The sequence below is a fragment of the Mesocricetus auratus genome, unplaced genomic scaffold (assembly GCF_017639785.1).
Source record: "Mesocricetus auratus isolate SY011 unplaced genomic scaffold, BCM_Maur_2.0 Super-Scaffold_100038, whole genome shotgun sequence".
NCBI lineage: Eukaryota > Metazoa > Chordata > Mammalia > Rodentia > Cricetidae > Mesocricetus > Mesocricetus auratus.
In genome coordinates, this window is record NW_024429216.1 from 8898829 (window position 1) to 8915900 (window position 17072).

General features: G+C 55.3%; 2 protein-coding genes across 4 annotated transcripts; both read right to left on the minus strand.

Moving 5' to 3' along the window:
- Nucleotides 1–287: 287 nt before the first annotated feature.
- Nucleotides 288–4705, minus strand: B3gnt8 (UDP-GlcNAc:betaGal beta-1,3-N-acetylglucosaminyltransferase 8). The gene is made up of 2 exons (XM_040734600.1): nucleotides 1987–4705; nucleotides 288–1625 (listed from the first exon to the last, which is right to left on the minus strand). Exon 2 carries the CDS (start codon nucleotides 1591–1593, stop codon nucleotides 424–426), a length of 1170 nt encoding a protein of 389 aa, XP_040590534.1. The 5' UTR covers nucleotides 1594–1625; nucleotides 1987–4705; the 3' UTR covers nucleotides 288–423.
- Nucleotides 4706–4845: 140 nt separating this feature from the next.
- Nucleotides 4846–11470, minus strand: Dmac2 (distal membrane arm assembly component 2). 3 transcript variants are annotated; one of them, XM_005086612.4, is made up of 6 exons: nucleotides 11408–11470; nucleotides 9928–10121; nucleotides 8215–8295; nucleotides 6532–6668; nucleotides 6291–6453; nucleotides 4846–5672 (listed from the first exon to the last, which is right to left on the minus strand). In XM_005086612.4, the coding sequence occupies exons 1-6, from the start codon at nucleotides 11423–11425 to the stop codon at nucleotides 5495–5497; spliced, it is 771 nt and encodes a 256-aa protein (XP_005086669.1). In that variant the 5' UTR covers nucleotides 11426–11470; the 3' UTR covers nucleotides 4846–5494. The 3 variants fall into 3 exon arrangements, with proteins under 3 accessions (XP_005086669.1, XP_021079000.1, XP_021079001.1); XM_021223341.2 differs by lacking the exon at nucleotides 11408–11470 and adding an exon at nucleotides 10331–10990; XM_021223342.2 differs by lacking the exons at nucleotides 4846–5672; nucleotides 8215–8295 and having other exon boundaries at nucleotides 6287–6453.
- Nucleotides 11471–17072: the final 5602 nt, after the last annotated feature.

The window sequence follows — 17072 nt, forward strand, 5'->3', positions numbered from 1 at the left end:
CCACTACACCAGCCTTTGGGGGATAGCCTGGACCACCACACCAGCCTTTGGGGGATAACCTGGCTTTAGGCAGGAAAGCTAAAGGCTTAGAGATACCAACTTCTATAAACTTTCCCAAGCTGGAAGGTGACTTTGGCACATCGGCCTCCAGAGCCCTCCCATGGCCTGGTACAAGCCTGCTGTCCAGCAAAGTGTCCATGGGGTGTCCAGTGGGAAGGTGTAGGGTGAACAGCATCCGCCCTCCCTGCAGGGGTCCCACATATGAAAAATAACTCCTGGCCTCAGAGTAGGGTGGACATAGTTTTCAGAATTAGCAAGTAGGGGAGCACAGTCTGCCGCCCTGTCTAGCCTCGACAAGGCAGGATTCAGGAGGGGCTCGGGCCGGCTCAATATCCCCACCCCACCCTAGCTTGTGTCTGAGGCTCAGCACTGGAGCTCTGGGCCCCACAGGTGTTTCCAGAGCCTGATGGTGTCCTGGGGGCTGACTGGATGGACCAGCAGCAGGCCTCGTATTGCGCAGGGGTCCCTGGTGCGGTCTGCTGGCCAGGCTGTGAGGAACCCTGGATGGGCACGGGGCACCAAGCCCAGAGCACGGAAGCAGAAGCCAGTGTAGACATCATCAAAGGGGAAGGGTGCCACACGGGCTGCCGCCTGCAGCAGCCAGGGGGCCAGGCGTCCTGAGATGACATAGCCACCTCCGCTGGCGTAGGCGGGGTAGTCTCCTGCAAAGAAGGTCATGGGCACATAGAAGGGTTCTCCAGGCTTGCGGAGTGGCTTGGCCTGGGTGAAGACCTCACCCAAGTAGAGGCTGCGGGCCCAGGTGGGTGGCAGGGTCTGCAGGTGCCCCAGCAGGGCGGGGACATGCACAAAGGCGTCGTCCTGAACCTGCAGGACGAAATTGACGTCGGGGCAGTGCTGGGTCAGCCAGGTCAGCAGCAGCAGGTCTTTGAGTGTGCGGTTGTAGGGGACATCCAAGAAGTCCCAGAGCAGCAGGTCGCCGTAGTGCTGGCTCTCCCATGTCACGAGTGACCTCAGGTCAGGTCCCCCCAGTCCTAGCGGTGACCCCAGCAAGAAGAGCAACCGGGTCCCAGCGACTGTGCTGCCCCAGGTCTCCCTGACGGCCTGCCGCGCTGCAAAGTGTCCTGGCTCAGACTTGACAGCCAGGAGCAAGTAGGGGACATCCTTATCCGAACAGCTGGCCACTGGGCTGCCCCTGCCTGCGGGCAGCCACAGCGGGAAGCTCCTACAGGCTGCGGACAGCAAGAAGCGCTGGAGGTCCTGGGGGTACAACAAGAAGTCCAAGATCTCGGAGGCAGCGACAGTCCCCCACGTCCGGCAGTCTGTACTGGGCAGGACTCCCAGGTTGCGCTGCTGCTGGTTCCAGTAAGCAAAGGGCAGTGGGTCAGTCTGACCCAGGCGTGCTGAGAGGTTGATGGGCAGGGTGGGCTCAGCATTGGGTGTCGTGGAACGGAGCAGGGTGCCCCGGGGTTCCGCCTTGTTAAGCCGGGACTCGGATGTCCACTCGATGTACACTTTGAGGCCCAGGAGGGTGAGCAGTGCTAACAGGCAGAGCTGGCACTTGCGGCAACGCATGACCCGGCCCAGGGAAAGGGCCGCCGCTGGGGCTGCAGGAGTCACAAGAAGCCACGGAGGTCTTTAGGGTGCAGGGTGGACCTCCAAAGGGCCCAGCTGAGCCCAGACAAGCAGCCTGCGGCTTACCCAGTCCAGCCGGGCTGCTCCTGGCTTCTGAGACGCTGAGCCTAGAAATCCTGACCTACCGTGCCGAACTGTCACGCTTTCCTAGACTGACCCCCACCCGCATCCTACTCTTTCCCTTTCCTCCACCCGTATCGCTTCAACGCCATTCCCACCCCATTTCCCCCACTCCTCTGTCTCCTCAGGAGTTCCAGCTCCCGGGGAAACCCCTTTTACCTTCTTGGAAACCTACCTACCTCCTCCAGTAACCCCACCCCGGGACCCGGGTACCTCTGGGTTCGGCTTCCGCCAGCTCTGGGGGGTCTTCGGGTCAAGCCCTGCTGGACTCTCAGCTCGCCCCGGCGCGTCCTCAGGCTGCCCGCCCAGCCCGTGCTGGAGTCTGGAGGGGCGGGCGGGAGGGGAGGAGGCGGGAGGGCCCCTGGGGCCGGGAGGAGCCGGGGCGGGGCCGGGAAGGGGAGGCAGACGGGGAGACGCGCCCTGGCGAGTTAGGGCTGGTTTTCTGGTGAGCCATGGGGAAAGGTGCAGGGATGGCCGAAGCCGCGGACCCTGACTCTGCGAGAGCCTGGGGGAGAAGTCTAGGGAAGGGGATGCCGAGGCCAGCTGACATGAACGATCCAGTCTGGGTTCCAAAGGGGAAAGAGAAGGGAGACCAAGGGCCTGGTTCGAGGCCACTGCCAGGAGGCGTTGCTGCGAGCGGGGTGTGGGGGGTGGAGGGCATGTTTGCAGGGGCTGCGAGGGGGTGGAGGGACATCGAGTAGAGAAACCCGGGGAGACCTTAGCGGGCAACTAGAAGAGAAAGGGGTGAGGCAGGAGAAAGACGCACAGGTGGCCGTTTCAGAACAGAGCCTAACTAACCAGAGAGGAGTCAGAGGAGCCCGGGAGGACCCAGAGAAGAAAGGGAGGACCAGAGAGAGGGGGTTAGCTAGGAGAGCAGTAAGAGGTGATAACCACCGCCTTGAGAGCCCGGGAGCTAGGGTCTGCACCTCCTCCAACTTGAGCATGAGCCTCGACCAGCCTAGCATCTCCATCCAGATGGGAGGCGCCCCACTCTGATGCTCTGGGCTTTACGCTGCTGCACCCCAGGGGCTGGAGGGTTTCTGCCTGTTTACATCCCTGCCCTAGGGCCTCTGCAGTTGAGGCTGTGCCAGCAGTCTGGGGAGACCGGCAGGTGGGGCCTTCCCAGATCTCCAGGGACCTAAGCTGGGAGGAAGCCGGCTCGTCGCCCACCAAGCCCGGGTTGACCCCTTGCACCCTACCTGGTTTGGAGGACTGTCAGATGGAGCAGAACCCAATGTACCAGCGCCGAGTCTGTTATCTGTGCAGCCCTGATTTCCTCCCTCCAAGTTTGAATAATGGAGCCTGTGGGAACAGAGGGAGGAAGAGAGTAGGGAGGAAATGGTTACTGTTAATGGAGTGAGAGCCACAGTGGGCAAGAGCCCAGGGCCAGACAGGGCCAAGCCCACCCCACACCAGGGCCCGTGGGAGAGGCCCGTTAAGGCCTCTGAGCTCTCCTGGCTCATCTCCCTTCAGGGCACTGAGGCTCTGTGACTGGCATCCTCCTGGGGCCTGCAGTCTCCCGGGAAGCAAACAGTGCTGGTTGCTGAGTGCAGCTGTGGTCCAACCGGGAGAAGCCACACAGATGCTCGAACCAGGAGGACTCAGTAGAAAGCCTATTAACAAGAACACGGGACCGAGAGACTCAGGGTCTGAGGCAGATTACTCTTGGGGACCATAGTTTGGGGCATTTCCACCATCCGCTCTCATGCCAAGCATTGCTAGCTTATCGGCTTCATTAGCTGTAGGGTACTGTCGGGTTCATGTTCCAGCCCGCCAGCCAGGCCACCTGTGTGGCACAGGGAACCATTAGATCTAAAAGCACACCTGCTCAGTGGATCTGGCCCAAATGTCCTCAGCACACACTCTACACCCTCCCTGAGCTCTACCCATACACATTGCAAATTCTTTTCTTCCGTAGACGGGTATTTTGTCTGCATGTGTATCTGCGCATCAGTTGCGTGCCTGGTGCGTGTGGAGGCCTGAAGAGGGCATCAGCTCCCCCTGAACTGGAGTTAGACGCTGTGGACTGCCGTTGGGCTGCCAGGAGTCAAACATAGGCCCTCAGCAAGAGCAGTCACTGCTCTTAACCGCTCAGCCACCTGCCCGCCCCTCCCTTTGGATTGTTGGATTCCTTGTGATCCTCTGGCTTCAGCGTCCTCAGCGCAGGGATGCTGGTTTTGGGGGAGTACTGAGTGTTGAACCTAGGGCCTTGTGCATGCCACCTGAGCGATATTACACCAGCTGGTGTCTTGTTCTCATCAGCAGGGGCACAGTAGACGGCTCTTCCCTCTGGAGCAAGTGGATTTGATCCTGGGTTTACGGGTTTGTTAGCCGTGGAGGACACTTGAGTCTCTTTATTAATGCGTTTTGAGGTAGGGTCTCGCACTGTAGCTCTGGCAGGCCTAGAACTTGCTATGTAGATGGATTTGCTGCCTTCTGCTTCCTGAGTGCTTTCTGGAGAATAATGGACGCAAGGGGCTGGAGGGATGGCTAGGCGGTTAAGAGCACTGGCTGCCCTTCCAGAGGACCTGGGTTTGATTCCCAGCACCCACACGGGAGCTCACAACTGCCTGTAACTCCGGTTCCAGGGGATCCAGCCACCTCTGGCTATTATGGGCACTGCGCACATGGTGCACTTATTTCCATGCACATAAATGAATTAGAGCCCAGGTGAGGTCATCACCGGATGGTTCTGCTGGGGGCAGGGATCAAGTCCTGAAGACTGGAGTCCAACCCCATTCCAAGAATGAACTTCTGGGGCTGTCAGGGAGCTCTGAAGTTCTCAGACTGGTATCACACACACACACACACACCGAGCACTCCAGGGTGCTCCTCAAAACCCCAGCAGCCATGGCTGTCGCACGGCAGCCACCAAAGGTCCTCTAGGATCCAGCATGCCGGGGCCTCTGGCATTCCGTTTTTTTTGTTTTTTATTTTTTTTTCCAACAAGGAGCTTACTACTACTCTCACGCCCAAAGTCCCAGCCCTCCCAAATCCATCTTAGGCCTTCATCTCCAGAACTGCGCATCTGGTGCCATCTGGATCCGGCTGGGAGGAAAAGCCACAGGGCAGTGCGAACAGGGAAAGTTTAATATAAAGACTCATACTCTTGCACGGCACATAAGTCACGGGTAACATGGGTACCAGGAGTCATTCAGACCACTGTGCCGCCCACCAGCAATCTGGGAGCTGGGGAAGCGCTGTTCACTTAGCTGCAGGCAGTCCTGGCCTTCCCGTTGGGTTCTCTCCAGCGCCCTCTACTGACGAAGTCTGTTGTGCCAGCTGAAGAGAACGTTTTCCCAACCACTCAACGTTTTCAGAGCAGGAAAACAGCATGGGACGGTAGAAGCCGCACTACCAATGGGCGATGCCCTGGGGCTCCGAGTGCTGCTGGTCTTTAATGAGCGTGGGTCATGGATGCTGGCCACCCGTGGTGCTGCCCAGCCCTGCACAAGGAGGACCCAGCACTGTAAACAGCCATCCCCAGTCCCCGCCGATGAGGATGTGGACAGTTAAGGGGATGGATGTCCTTGACGGGAGAACAAGAAGCCGTGAGGCTGCCATGGAGGACCGTCCACCACAGCTGCAGGCGCACACCAGTCAATCCCGACCCGGCCTTATTTGCCAGTGCTCCTCTGTGTTGGTGAACCCCACTGGGAGCCAGAGCTAGGACACGTCACACTCCAGAGCCCCACAAGACCCTGCAAGAGTGGGGCCACAGCTAGGGAGAGATGGGGCTAGATGCGTCCTGAGGCTGCCGGTCTGGCTCCAGCTTCAGGTCCTGGGCCCACTCAGTGCCAAGGACCTCACAATGGGGCAACATCTCTTCTACCAGGATCTGAGTGAGGCCTGGGTGGGACACGGCAGGGAGGTCTGAGATGTCCAGCCTGCGGAGGTTCCTGAAAGGACGAGGACAGACGTGAGAGTGGCATCTGTGTGTGCATGTGCATGTATGTGTGCGTGCCTGCGAGCATGCTAAGGATGCAACCCGGGCTTTACACATTCTGCTGCTGACCCGCACTCCTACGCCTTTACTGGTACATTATAAGCAAACACTCTAGCTCTGCCATGCTCCCAGCCCCTCACTGGGGGATTCTAGGCAGGGGCTCTACCACTGAGCAACACCCCCAGCCCCTCACTGGGGAATTCTAGGCAGGGGCTCTACCACTGAGCAACACCCCCAGCCCCTCACTGGGGAATTCTAGGCAGGGGCTCTACCACTGAGCCACACCCCTAGCCCTCAAGTAAAACTCTATAGTTATCTAAATATGTGAAATTCACTGCTGACTATAAGCATGTTTCTTTGGCCTCTTTTCTCCTGGGACTGTGTGACTACCAGAGTTTCCGTCCACATACAAAGGAAGCAAAACCAGGAGTGAGTTCTTTCTGAAGTCACAGAACCCTCACGTACCACGGGTACTAGATCGTGGCAGGGAGAGTAGAGGCAGGTGGCTAGCAGCACCTAGAACCCCCTCCCAGCGCTGCTGGCACGGGGCCAGCCTGAGCAGAGATCTTACTGGAGGTGGTGGAGGCAGGCGAGGCCCCGTTCTGAGACTTGGGGGCACCCGGCCAGCGAGAGCTCCTGCAGAGAGTGAGCTAGGAGGTGGAGGCGGCCGAGGCACCAGTCATCCACATGGGGGCAGCGCTCCAGCGACAGGGACCGCAGCTTCTTCAGGGGCACTGCTGGACGAGAGGACAGGTGGCACCATGGCCTTTGTGGAGCCCAGCCCCACAGGGCAACCCACCCACCCTACTCACGGAGGTTACTCATGCCCTGGTAGTTGATGGTGCAGCCGCTGGCGTCCACAGCCTCCACAGGCACCTCCCGGAAGTTCAGGAACTCCGTAGGAAAACTGCCACGCTCGTTTGCACGGATCCACTCCTTGTCCTGAAACCTGGACCGAGGGGCAGGTTGATGGCACTGCCTGGCTTCCCGAGAGTGGCCACCCTGGCGGTGGCGGCAGGTCCGCACCCTCCTCACTCCTTCCCTCACGCAGGACAGCAGAAGCCCCGGATGCTGAGCTGAGGTGGGCGTGGCTGTGTGCCTGGGAGCCCAGCGTTTGGGAGACAGACAGGAGCACTGGGAATTCAGGGCCCCCGCCCCTCCCCAGCACACACTCACTAAGGGAAAGCTACATGCTGAGTCCTTGCTGACGGCCGATTGCAGACACACATCTCATCCTATAGAAACTGCTGTTTTTCCATCAAGAAGAGAACACCCAGGGGCTGACGAGATGGCTTAGGGGGGGAAAAGCTGCTGCCAAGGCTGACAGCCAGCTAGTTTCTCAGGCCCATGGGGGAAGGAGAACCAACTCCAAGTTGTCCTCTGAGCACCACACAGTGGCAAAAGCACCCCCCACATACTAAATAAGTAAATGTTAAAAAGGCATATTTAAAAGCAGAAGGGAAAAAGGAGCATAAAGACAGACCTTTTTGTCTGTCTGTTTGATGCAGGGTTTTGGGTCTGGCTATGTAGCCCAGGCTGGCCTATAATTTCTCTCTTCTGCTTCGGCCTCCACAGCTGGGGGTCTCAAGCATGTGTCACCATGCCCGGCTAGGAGGCACACTCCATCCACTCTCCTTCGCCTCCCAGGGCTGGGGTTAAGGGAGTGTGGCATCACACCAGGCAGAAAAACACTTTGTTGATGCGGGGTTTTGCCGTGTAGCCCAGGCTGGCCCTGAACTCATCCAGAGTAGCTGGGATCAAGGCTTTGCATATCACCCAGCTGCCTGGCGTGAGCAGGCACTGACATGTTTCACCCCATGACAGCTATGTAGACTGAGATCCCAGTCTTCAAAGCAAACCAGGATTAGCAATGCCACACACAATTATTTTATTTATTTATGGTGTGTTTTTGAGACTGGGTCACACTGTCCCGGAACTCACGTTATAGACCAGGCTGGCCTAGACCCCAGAGATCCGCCCGCCTCTGCCTCCTGAGTGTTGGGATTAAAGATTAAAGCCATGGTACCATGGCTAGCTGTATATAACTTTTTAATTTTTTTTTAAAGAGCGAGTCTTAAGATATAGCCATGGTTGGCCTAGAACTCACAGAGATCCGCCTGCCTCCACCCCCATGTGCTGGGATTAAAGGGCTGGCTGTTTGTATGTCTGTGTGTGTATTTGTATGTCTGTGTGCATGCGTGTAAGCCAGTGGTTGATGCCCAGATCACTACCCGTTGCTTTTCCAACATGTTTTGAGACAGAATCGCTCACCTAGAGCTTGCTAAGTCAGGCTAGGCTGGCCGGCCAGCCAGAGCACCCCAGGGATCAACCGCCTTTACCCCCTTGGCACTGGGACCAGGGTGTTCTCCGCCATGCCTGATGTTTGCAGGGGTAGACAGAGACGGCCCACCCTCCCATTCTCTGCCATGCCTGATGTTTGCAGGGGTAGACAAAGACGGCCCACCCTCCCACATCCCGTCAAGACAGCTTCGTACTTCACTGCGCCTCCGTGCTTCAGGATGAAGAGGGCACCTGTGACATCTGGGCCATATTTCTCCCGGATGTTAGCGAAGGACCTGTGGAGAAGATGAGAGCAAAGTGAAGCCCGGAGCTCCCGCTGCCTGCCAGTTCCATGAGGAGCAGCGTACAGGGCGGCAGGCCAACACTGACTAGTCTGCTTGCAAACCCCAGTGCCTACGCCATGCTGTGTGCCGGGATCACAGTGGACAGAGCACACAGCTGTCCTGCCTGGTACAGGAGACAGAGGACAAAGCAAGAAGGAGCCGGGCGGTGGTGGCACGCGCCTTTAATCCCAGCACCCGGGAAGCAGAGGCAGGCGGATCTCTGTGAGTTCGAGGCCAGCCTGGTCTACAGAGCAATTCCAGGACAGCCTCCAAAACAATACAGAGAAACCCTGTCTTGAAAAACAAACAAAAAGAGGCTGGAGATGGCCCAGTTGGGTTGAGAGTACTCGATGCCCTGCAACTGCAGAGTATCCAGCTGGGTTCCCAGTACCTGCGTCCAGTGGCTCACACCCGCCTCTTACTCCAGCTCCAGAGAACGGGGTGGGAAGCAAGCGGAGCGAGAATGAACGGGGTAACTGTGGTCCGGGCGGGGATGGCCCTCAGAGGCACGTGGGTCTGAATGGTAGGTCCCCAGTGGTGCAACTGTTTGGGAAGGATGTCACTAGGGGTGGCCTTTGAGGTTTCAAAAGCCAGGCTGTGTCATGCTCTCTCTCTGGACTCGCAACTTGTAGATCTCAATTACTACCCCGGGTCCACGCCAGCTTACTGCCATGTCCCCATCATGACGGTCATGGATGATGGGGACGTCCTTCTGCATATATGTTTCTCTTATTGGTTGATGAATAAAACACTGTTGGCCAATAGCCAGGCGGAAAGCATAGGTGGGGCTACCAGACCAGGGGAAGGTTGGGGAGAGGAAGACAGAGAGAGACGCCATGCTGCCAAAGGAATAATATGCCAGATTAATAGAAATGGGTTAGTAATCAAGATAGAGCTAGCTCCCAACACTTGGGAGGCAGAGGCAGGCGGATCTCTGTGAGTTCAAGGCCAGCCTGGTCTACAGAGCTAGTTCCAGGACAGTCTCCAAAACAATACAGAAAAACCCTGTCTCAAAAAACCAAAAACAAAAAACCAAAAACAAAAAAACCAACCAAACAACAACAACAACAAAAAAACAGAGCTAGCCAATAGGAAGCATGAGCCAAGCATTTTATAGTTAACATTAAGTCTTCGTGTGTTTATTTGGGGCAAAGTGGCTGTGGGACCAAGCAAGACAGAAACCTCCCCTCCACGTGGTCTCACCCTGTAAACTGTAAGCAAGTCCCCATTTAAATGGTTTCTTTTAAACGCTGCTTTGGCCATGGTGTCTCCTCACTGACCTTAACATGAAAGGTGTCAGGGCAGGCCACACACAGAGAGGTGGCAGGGACCGGCCCTGGGAATCCTGTAGCACCGACAGACCAAATGTGAGGGCAGAGAGAAGCCAGAGAGATGCCTTCAACGTCACCCGCAGCAACTGGGTGGCCGACTGTGCCCGTTCTTTGGGTGGAATCTAAGAGAAGGGCTGAGCCAGAGATGAAGACTCGAGTCGGCTGGGCTGGCAGGGGAAGCCACGGGCTAGCCTGGGACTGTCTAGAGCAGGAGCGGGCTCTCCCTGGGGTCTTGCCTGCCACAGGTTCTCACCGATTCTTCCAGTTGGACTTAGACAGCTGCTTCTGGAGCAGGTACTCTCTCAGAGCCTGGACGTCACGGAAGTGGTCTGAGAGGAACTGCAGCAGCGTCTTCTTTTTCTGACCTCTGTCTGGGGTCGCCGATTCACTGGCACCATGGATGCCCCTGGCTCTGCCATTCCATTCTCGGGCACCCAGGCGCAGGAACTGGAGAGGGGGAGAGGGTTGGGGTGAGCCTGGAGGGGACCTTTACCCCCAAATCTTACACCATGACTTTTAACCTCCCCCATCCTTCCCGGGTCTTCTGAAATTCTGGCAAAATCCCCCAGTTTTGGGTAGCTCAGCGATAGAGTCCCTGTTTAACGTGCACAAGGCACCGTGGTCAATCCCAGCATGCCCGCTTCCTCAGTTCTTACCTTTGGGATTCCAAACATTTCTCCAAATTCTCTCATTTAACCAAGCATAAATTCTTGCCTTAATGCAGTCAGTCTTGGTTTTTTCAAAATCTTCTAATTTCCCACCAAATCCTTATTTCCCCCTCAAGCTTCCATTATCCCTTAGTTTCTCATCAATTCACCTTTTTGGGGGGTGTGTGTGGCGTATGTATGCGGTATGCATTCATGCGTATGTTTACTCAAACGTGTGGGTGTCCATGCACAAATGCGCCTGTGTATGGGGGCCAGAGGGTCTTCCTTAACTGCCCTTTGCTGTGTATACTGAGGCACCCAACTCAGCCGCTCTGGCCGGTTTGCCTGAGGAGTCAACCGTCTCCCTCCAGAGTGCCGGGACCGATTACAGGCGGCCCGCCATGCCTGGCTTTTACCAGCTCCGGTGCTTTAACAATAAACCATTTCCCCGGCCCACACTTTACTGTTCTCCCAGGGTCTTGCTGACCGCCTCGTTTCTTGGCTGCCCCTCCATCCCGTCCACGTAGCCTTCACTTTTAGAGGCAGTGTCGGGGATGGACCAAAGCACTGCACCTACGCTCTCCAGTGAAACGAAATTTCCCTCAGGTTCTTCCTCGGAACTCACGCTCCCCCCTCGGTGCCTGCCTGGACATCGTGCCCTTTGATCTGCCCGTTGAGGTGTGTTTACTTGCCGACAGGACTTTGTGTTGCCAAAGCCCCGAACCCCTGGCCTCCGCGATCCCGAAGCCTGGCGTTACGAGAGCCTTACATGCCCCAAGGATTTCGCGCAACAGGATGTCTAGCCCTGCATCCCCCGGATCCCAGGCCCAGCCCTTCAGGTCAGATCTGGCCGCTCTCCCAGGGCGAGCCGTCCCCGACCTCTGATGAGCGAGTCCACCCACACCCTCTGGCTTCCCGAAGCCCAGCGCGGCCCCTCACAGCCCCACCGGCGTCCCCAGGGCGAGGCCCGGCAGGAGACCCTCCGTCCCCGCAGGCTTTCGCTTCCCAGGGGGCCGACCGAGGTCTCGAGGGCGGAGGGACCCAGAGAACTAGAGCAGGCTGGCTCCCGGCGCCGCGGTCACCTACCGCCCTGGGCGCCGCCATCTTGCCGGATGACGCAAGCAGAAGAGGCGGGACTTCCCCGCTCAACACGAGGTTCAGACGCTACTTTTGTGGCCACGCCCTTCTTTTTTTTTTAGCCCGCCTTTTAAAGGCGCATACTCACTTTAATCCTGTTGGTGTATTCGGAACACCCTTTCTTTAAAAGGCACTCTTCACACCCTCTGAAGAGGGAGGAGCGGTCTTTCCTTTTAGGGAGCTTCTTTTCCTGACTGTGGTCGCAATTCTCTTGGCTGTTGCACCTGGTTCGCTCTCTTGCTCTCTCCCTCTCCCCTCTCTCCCCCCTCCCCCCACATGGCCCAGCTCAGTCTGCCTCTGGCTATGCTCTCCCACACATCTACAACAAACTTCTCCTTTACCATACCTAGGAGCCATCATGTCCTTTCCTTTTTGTGTTTTTTCATTAACTTCTTTTTTTTTTTTTTTTTTTTTTTTTTTTTGGTTTTTACGAGACAGGGTTTCTCTGTATTGTTTCGGAGGCTATCGGTCCAGCCCAGCCTCGAACTCACAGAGATCCGCCTGCCTCTGCCTCCGGAGTGCTGGGATTAAAGGCGTGCGCCACCAACGCCCGGCAACTTCTTTTAATTTTTATCATGGTACGTGTATACACGCCCACATGCCATGGTGCGCCTGCCATATTAACGGAACATGGGCCAAGGTAGCAAGTTTAGGTCCCTTAGCTTGCACGAGCGCCTTTATCCCACGGAGATATCTCGTTGGCCCTATCATAATTAGGTTTTTCAATTTTATTTGGTATGTGTGTGAGTGTTTGCCTGCATGAATGTTGTCTGCACCACGTGTGTGCAGTACCTTGAAGACCAGACAAGGACGTTAGATTCCTGGAATTGGAGTTGCCAGCCACCATGTGTGTGCTGGGAATTGAACCCAGGTCTTCTGGAAGATGAGACAGTGCTCCTAATTCCCATGAAGCCTTCAACCCAGCCGATGTTACTTGTGTTTTTTTTTGTTGTTGTTGTTTTGTTTTGTTTTGTTTGTTGCCTTCTAACAGGATCAGTTAATGGAAGGGTGAGGTGGGTAGCCAGGTTAGAATTTAGTGTAAGAGACTGTCTTTAGTTTGGAGTTGACATTTAGATTTTTTTTTTTGAGACAGGGTTTCTTTGTAGTTTTGGAGGCCGTCCTGGAATTTGCTCTGTAGACCAGAACAAGATCCTCCTGCCTCTGCCTCCTGAGTGCTGGGGTATAGAGCCACCAGCAAAGGCCTCTGCAGCAGGTGCATTTAATTGGAAAAAGGTACTTAAAGGTTTGGAGGAACAGTGTTCAGGCAGAGGTAACAGCCAGAGCAAAAGCCCTGAGTAGGCACCAGCTTGCAGAGAGATAGGGGCAGGACCAGAGAGATGGGCAGTGGGGCGGATGTTACAGGTCCAGCGGGGCGGATGGTACAGGTCCAGTGGGGCGGATGGTACAGGTCCAGCAGGGTTTTGTTCCATTCACAGAGGGAGAGAGCAGTTTGAAAATCTGATTTGCATGCTGTGAAACGCTGGGGATGACAGAGATCAGCACAGGGGCTGCTGCAATAGTGCAGCCCGTGAAGAATAGGGATGGGGGAGGGGCCAGTAGTGAAAACTGCTAGAGACAAAAGCCTGTGAAACCGAAAGGTATCAGGGGCTGCTCTTCCAGAGGTCCTGAGTTCAATTCCCAGCAAACCGCATGGTGGCACACCAGCATCTGTAGCGGGATCTGGCGCCCTCTTCTGGTCTGTAGGCATACATGTAGATAGAATGCTGAATACATAACCCCCCCCAAACTACAAATGTCCTTGTCCTGCGACAATCCTCAGAGGCTGTGTGCATCAGTGAGTGGAAGCAACTTAAAGAAGGAAGGTTATCTGGGCTGAGTCCATCGCAGCGGGGAGGCATGGGAGCATGTGGCAGGCAGGCAGGGCTGGCGTCAGGAGCAGGGAGCTGAGCACTCACATCTCCAGCTCAAGATCAAAGCAGGGAAACTGGAAATGGTGAGGCTTTAAGCTCTCAAAGCCCACCTCCAGTGAGGCACTTCCCCGAGCAAGGTGGTTTCTCCCAAAGCTCCCCAAACCACCATGGACCACCCAACTGCCTGAGCCCATGGGGGGCATGTCCCTTCAAACCACTACACTCTGTTCCTTTCCAGCAGTATACTTACTGCTCTGTAGCCCAGACTGGCTGAAACTTGTAATCCTCCTGCCTCCCAAGTGCCTTCGCCACCACTGCCCAGCCAGTTCAAGGACCTTAGTGAGGATGTTATTTATCGCAGTGGCTGGGTGGGATCTTGAAGGTTTTATCAGAAGGATGGCCAGTGCTGTCGACAGGATTCAAGATGCCTGATGAGAAAGATTGGAGTCATGCATGGAGAGCAGGAAGCTGATGGGGATGTCCTTCTGTGTGCTGTGAATATACGTTTCTCTTACTGGTTGATGGAAAAGCTGGTTGATGGATAAAGCTGTTTCAGCAATGGACGGAGAGATAGAGAAAGGTAATGCGCAGAGTCAGGAAGACACCATGTAGCTGCCGAGGAAGCAAGAGGTCCCGGCATCATAATAGAAATGGGTTAATAATTAAGAGAGAGCTAGCCGGGCTGGAGAGATGGCTCAGAGGTTAAGATCACTGGCTGCTCTTCCAGAGATCATAAGTTCAATTCCTAGCAACCACACGGTGGTTCACAACCATCTGTAATGGGATCTGGTGCCCTCTACTAGCATGTAGGCAGAACACTGTATATGTAATAAATCTTTTAAAAAAAGTTAAAAAAAATAGAGAGCTAGCCAATAAGAAGCCTGAGGCAATAGGACAAACAGTTTATAATTAATATAAGCCTCTGCGTATGTATTTGGGACTAAATGGCTGCGGGACCAGGTGGGACAGAAACTTCTGTCCACAGGTAGCCTTGAAGTTCAGAGAGTAGAGTGTGGGTTCTGTCCTAGAAGCAACCAAGCCCAGTGTACCTACTTTACCTTTAGAATAACCTCGTGGGCGTTTCCATGTTCAGTGATAGGGATTGAAGTGTGTGCGTTTGTGTGCAAATATGCCTGCTTGTGCTTGTGTGTGTCTGCCTGTGCTTATATGTGTGTGTGTGCTTGTGTGTGTGTGTGCTTGTGTGTGTGTGTGCTTGTGTGTTGGAGCTGGTGACGGGACCAAGGGCCTCTTGCATGCCAGGCAAGCATGGACTGTTGAGCTGCACTCTTAGTCTGAACCGAGAGCCTTGCTCATCTTAGGCACTCACTCTGTCGCTGAACTACACTCCCAGTCTCTTGTGGGCTTTGGTTTTGTTTTGGTTTTGAGGCAGGGTCTCTGGAGCACAGGCTAGTGGCTATGAATGGTACTGAACTGGCAACTCCCCTGTTTCCATTTCCCAAGTGCTGGGGTTACAGGCACATACTACCATACCCAGTCAGTTTGACATGACATTGACACCGAACCCAGGGCTTCCTGCATGCTAGGCTAACCCTCCACCAACTGAGGCCCTTCCCCCTTACATTCGGTTCTGAGACAGAACTTCATTTCCTTGTGAAAGACCCCAGGCGGGGGACTTTCACGGGAGGGAGACCCGAACCCAAGGAACAACGAGACCACGATCTTGGATGCAACAGCAAGAGGCTTTATTGATAATACACGGGTACCCGGGGCATCTCAGTCTCGGGAACTGAGAGCCGCGAGCTGGGGACTCAGGGGTTCTTTTATAGCAAAAAGCGCAGTACAGAAGCGAGAAGCCTAGTTACAGGACCCTGATTGGGCAATTTAAATGAGGCTGGGGCTCAGAACGAGGGCAATTAAGGTTTCTCTCGGAACTCAAGTCTCGGCCTTGGCCCTATCTGAGGAACAATAGGTCTCTGTGCTTGCCCAATCTTGCTGGGCTGGCCATCTGGTCACAGCAGACACCCAAAGCCCGTGTCCTTGGGCAGAGCTCCCTTCTGATAGCAAGGACTATTCAGCTGTGGGGGAAACGGAATTTTTCATAAGCCTCAGCTGCCAGTGTATACTGGGCCGGGGTCTTTCACTTGGAACTCAATATATAGATCCTGCTACTCTCAAATTTGCAGTGACTCTCTTGTCTCTACCTGTCAAGTATTGGGATTACAGCTATGTGTCATCATACCCAACTAAGGTTTTTATCCCTTTTCGTGAAAAATTTTTTTTGATGCATGTGGTGGTCTGAAAGAAAATGGCCCCCAAAGGGAGTGGCACTACCAGGAGGTGTGGCCTTGTTGGAGGAAGTGTGTCACTCAGGAGGTGTGGCCTTGTTGGAGGAAGTGTGTCACTCAGGAGGTGTGGCCTTGGAGGAAGTGTGTCACTCAGGAGGTGTGGCCTTGTTGGAGGAAGTGTGTCACTCAGGAGGTGTGGCCTTGTTGGAGGAAGTGTGTCGCTGTGGGGATGGGCTTTGAGGTCTCTTTTGCTCAAGCTTTTCTCAGTGTCACGGTCAGTCAACTTCCCATTGCCTGCAGGCTGCTCCCCTACTCCTGCAGCACCATGGCTGCCTACTGCCATGCTCCCCTTCACGAGAATGAACTGAACCCCTGAACCTGCAAGCTAGCCCCAATGAAATGTTTTCCTTATAAGAGTTCCAGATGAAGGTGGTGGCGCGCGCCTTTAATCCCAGCACTGGGGAGGCAGAGGCAGGCGGATCTCTGAATTTGAGGCCAGCTTGGTCTACAGAGTTCATTCCAGGACGGCCAGGATTACATAGAGAAACCCTGTCTTGAAAAACTAAAAACAAAAAAGTGCAATAGAAACCCAAACTGAGACCGTGTGTGTGTGTGTGTGTGTGTGTGTGTGTGTGTGTGTGTGTGTGTAGGTCAGAGGATAACTTGCAAAAGCTAGCTCTCTCCTTCCATCGTGTGGGTCCTGGGGGATTGAACTCAGATCACCAGGTTTGGTGGCAAGCGCCTTTGTTCTCTGAGCCATCTCTGAAGCCCCCTTGCATATTGTTTTAGCTACCAAGATGGTGGTGATTTATGGCAACACCCACAGGAAATGGGGTCCAGTGGGGGCTCTGTGCTAAACACACTGACCTTGAGATGTGAGATTTGCAGAGCTGGCGTCTGGGCTCAGGGGGGCAGCTGAGTTCTAAGACAGGGACCCAGGGACCATCGGCATACTCATGGACTTGTAGGGGTCAAGACAGAGCATGACCTGGAGCACTCCCAGCCCTGACCCCCCCACCCCGGCAGTGATACAACACAGGCACGTCCAAACGTCCAAGGCTAGCAGAACGGGCTGCTGTGCGTAGGGCAGCCTGCAGTCTCCACGCCGAGGCTTTTCAGGCACACCCTGGCAGGGGACAGACAAGGATGGATTCAAGGGGCTGGCCAAGGTCGTTCAGCTAAAGAGGCTGAGGAGGAGGGGCTGGAGAGGTTCGAGGACCAGCCGGGAAGGCAGCCTCGATTCCCTCAGGCGTTGAGCATTAAGCACCAGGTTCCCCGAGGGGGTCAGCCTGAGAGTCAACAGTGTGAAGCTGGTTCTCTGCTTGAGGCTGACTTTGGACCCTGTGAGATCATGGAGGTTGGACTCCAGAAAGAAAAAAGAAAAACTGTGACCAGCTGATTCAGAGTGAAGAATGGACTTTGGGATGTCTCTGCCAGCCCCTCCCGTCCCCCCTCCCTCCACCCCACAGCCTCCCGGGGACCCGGTCACTTGGACCT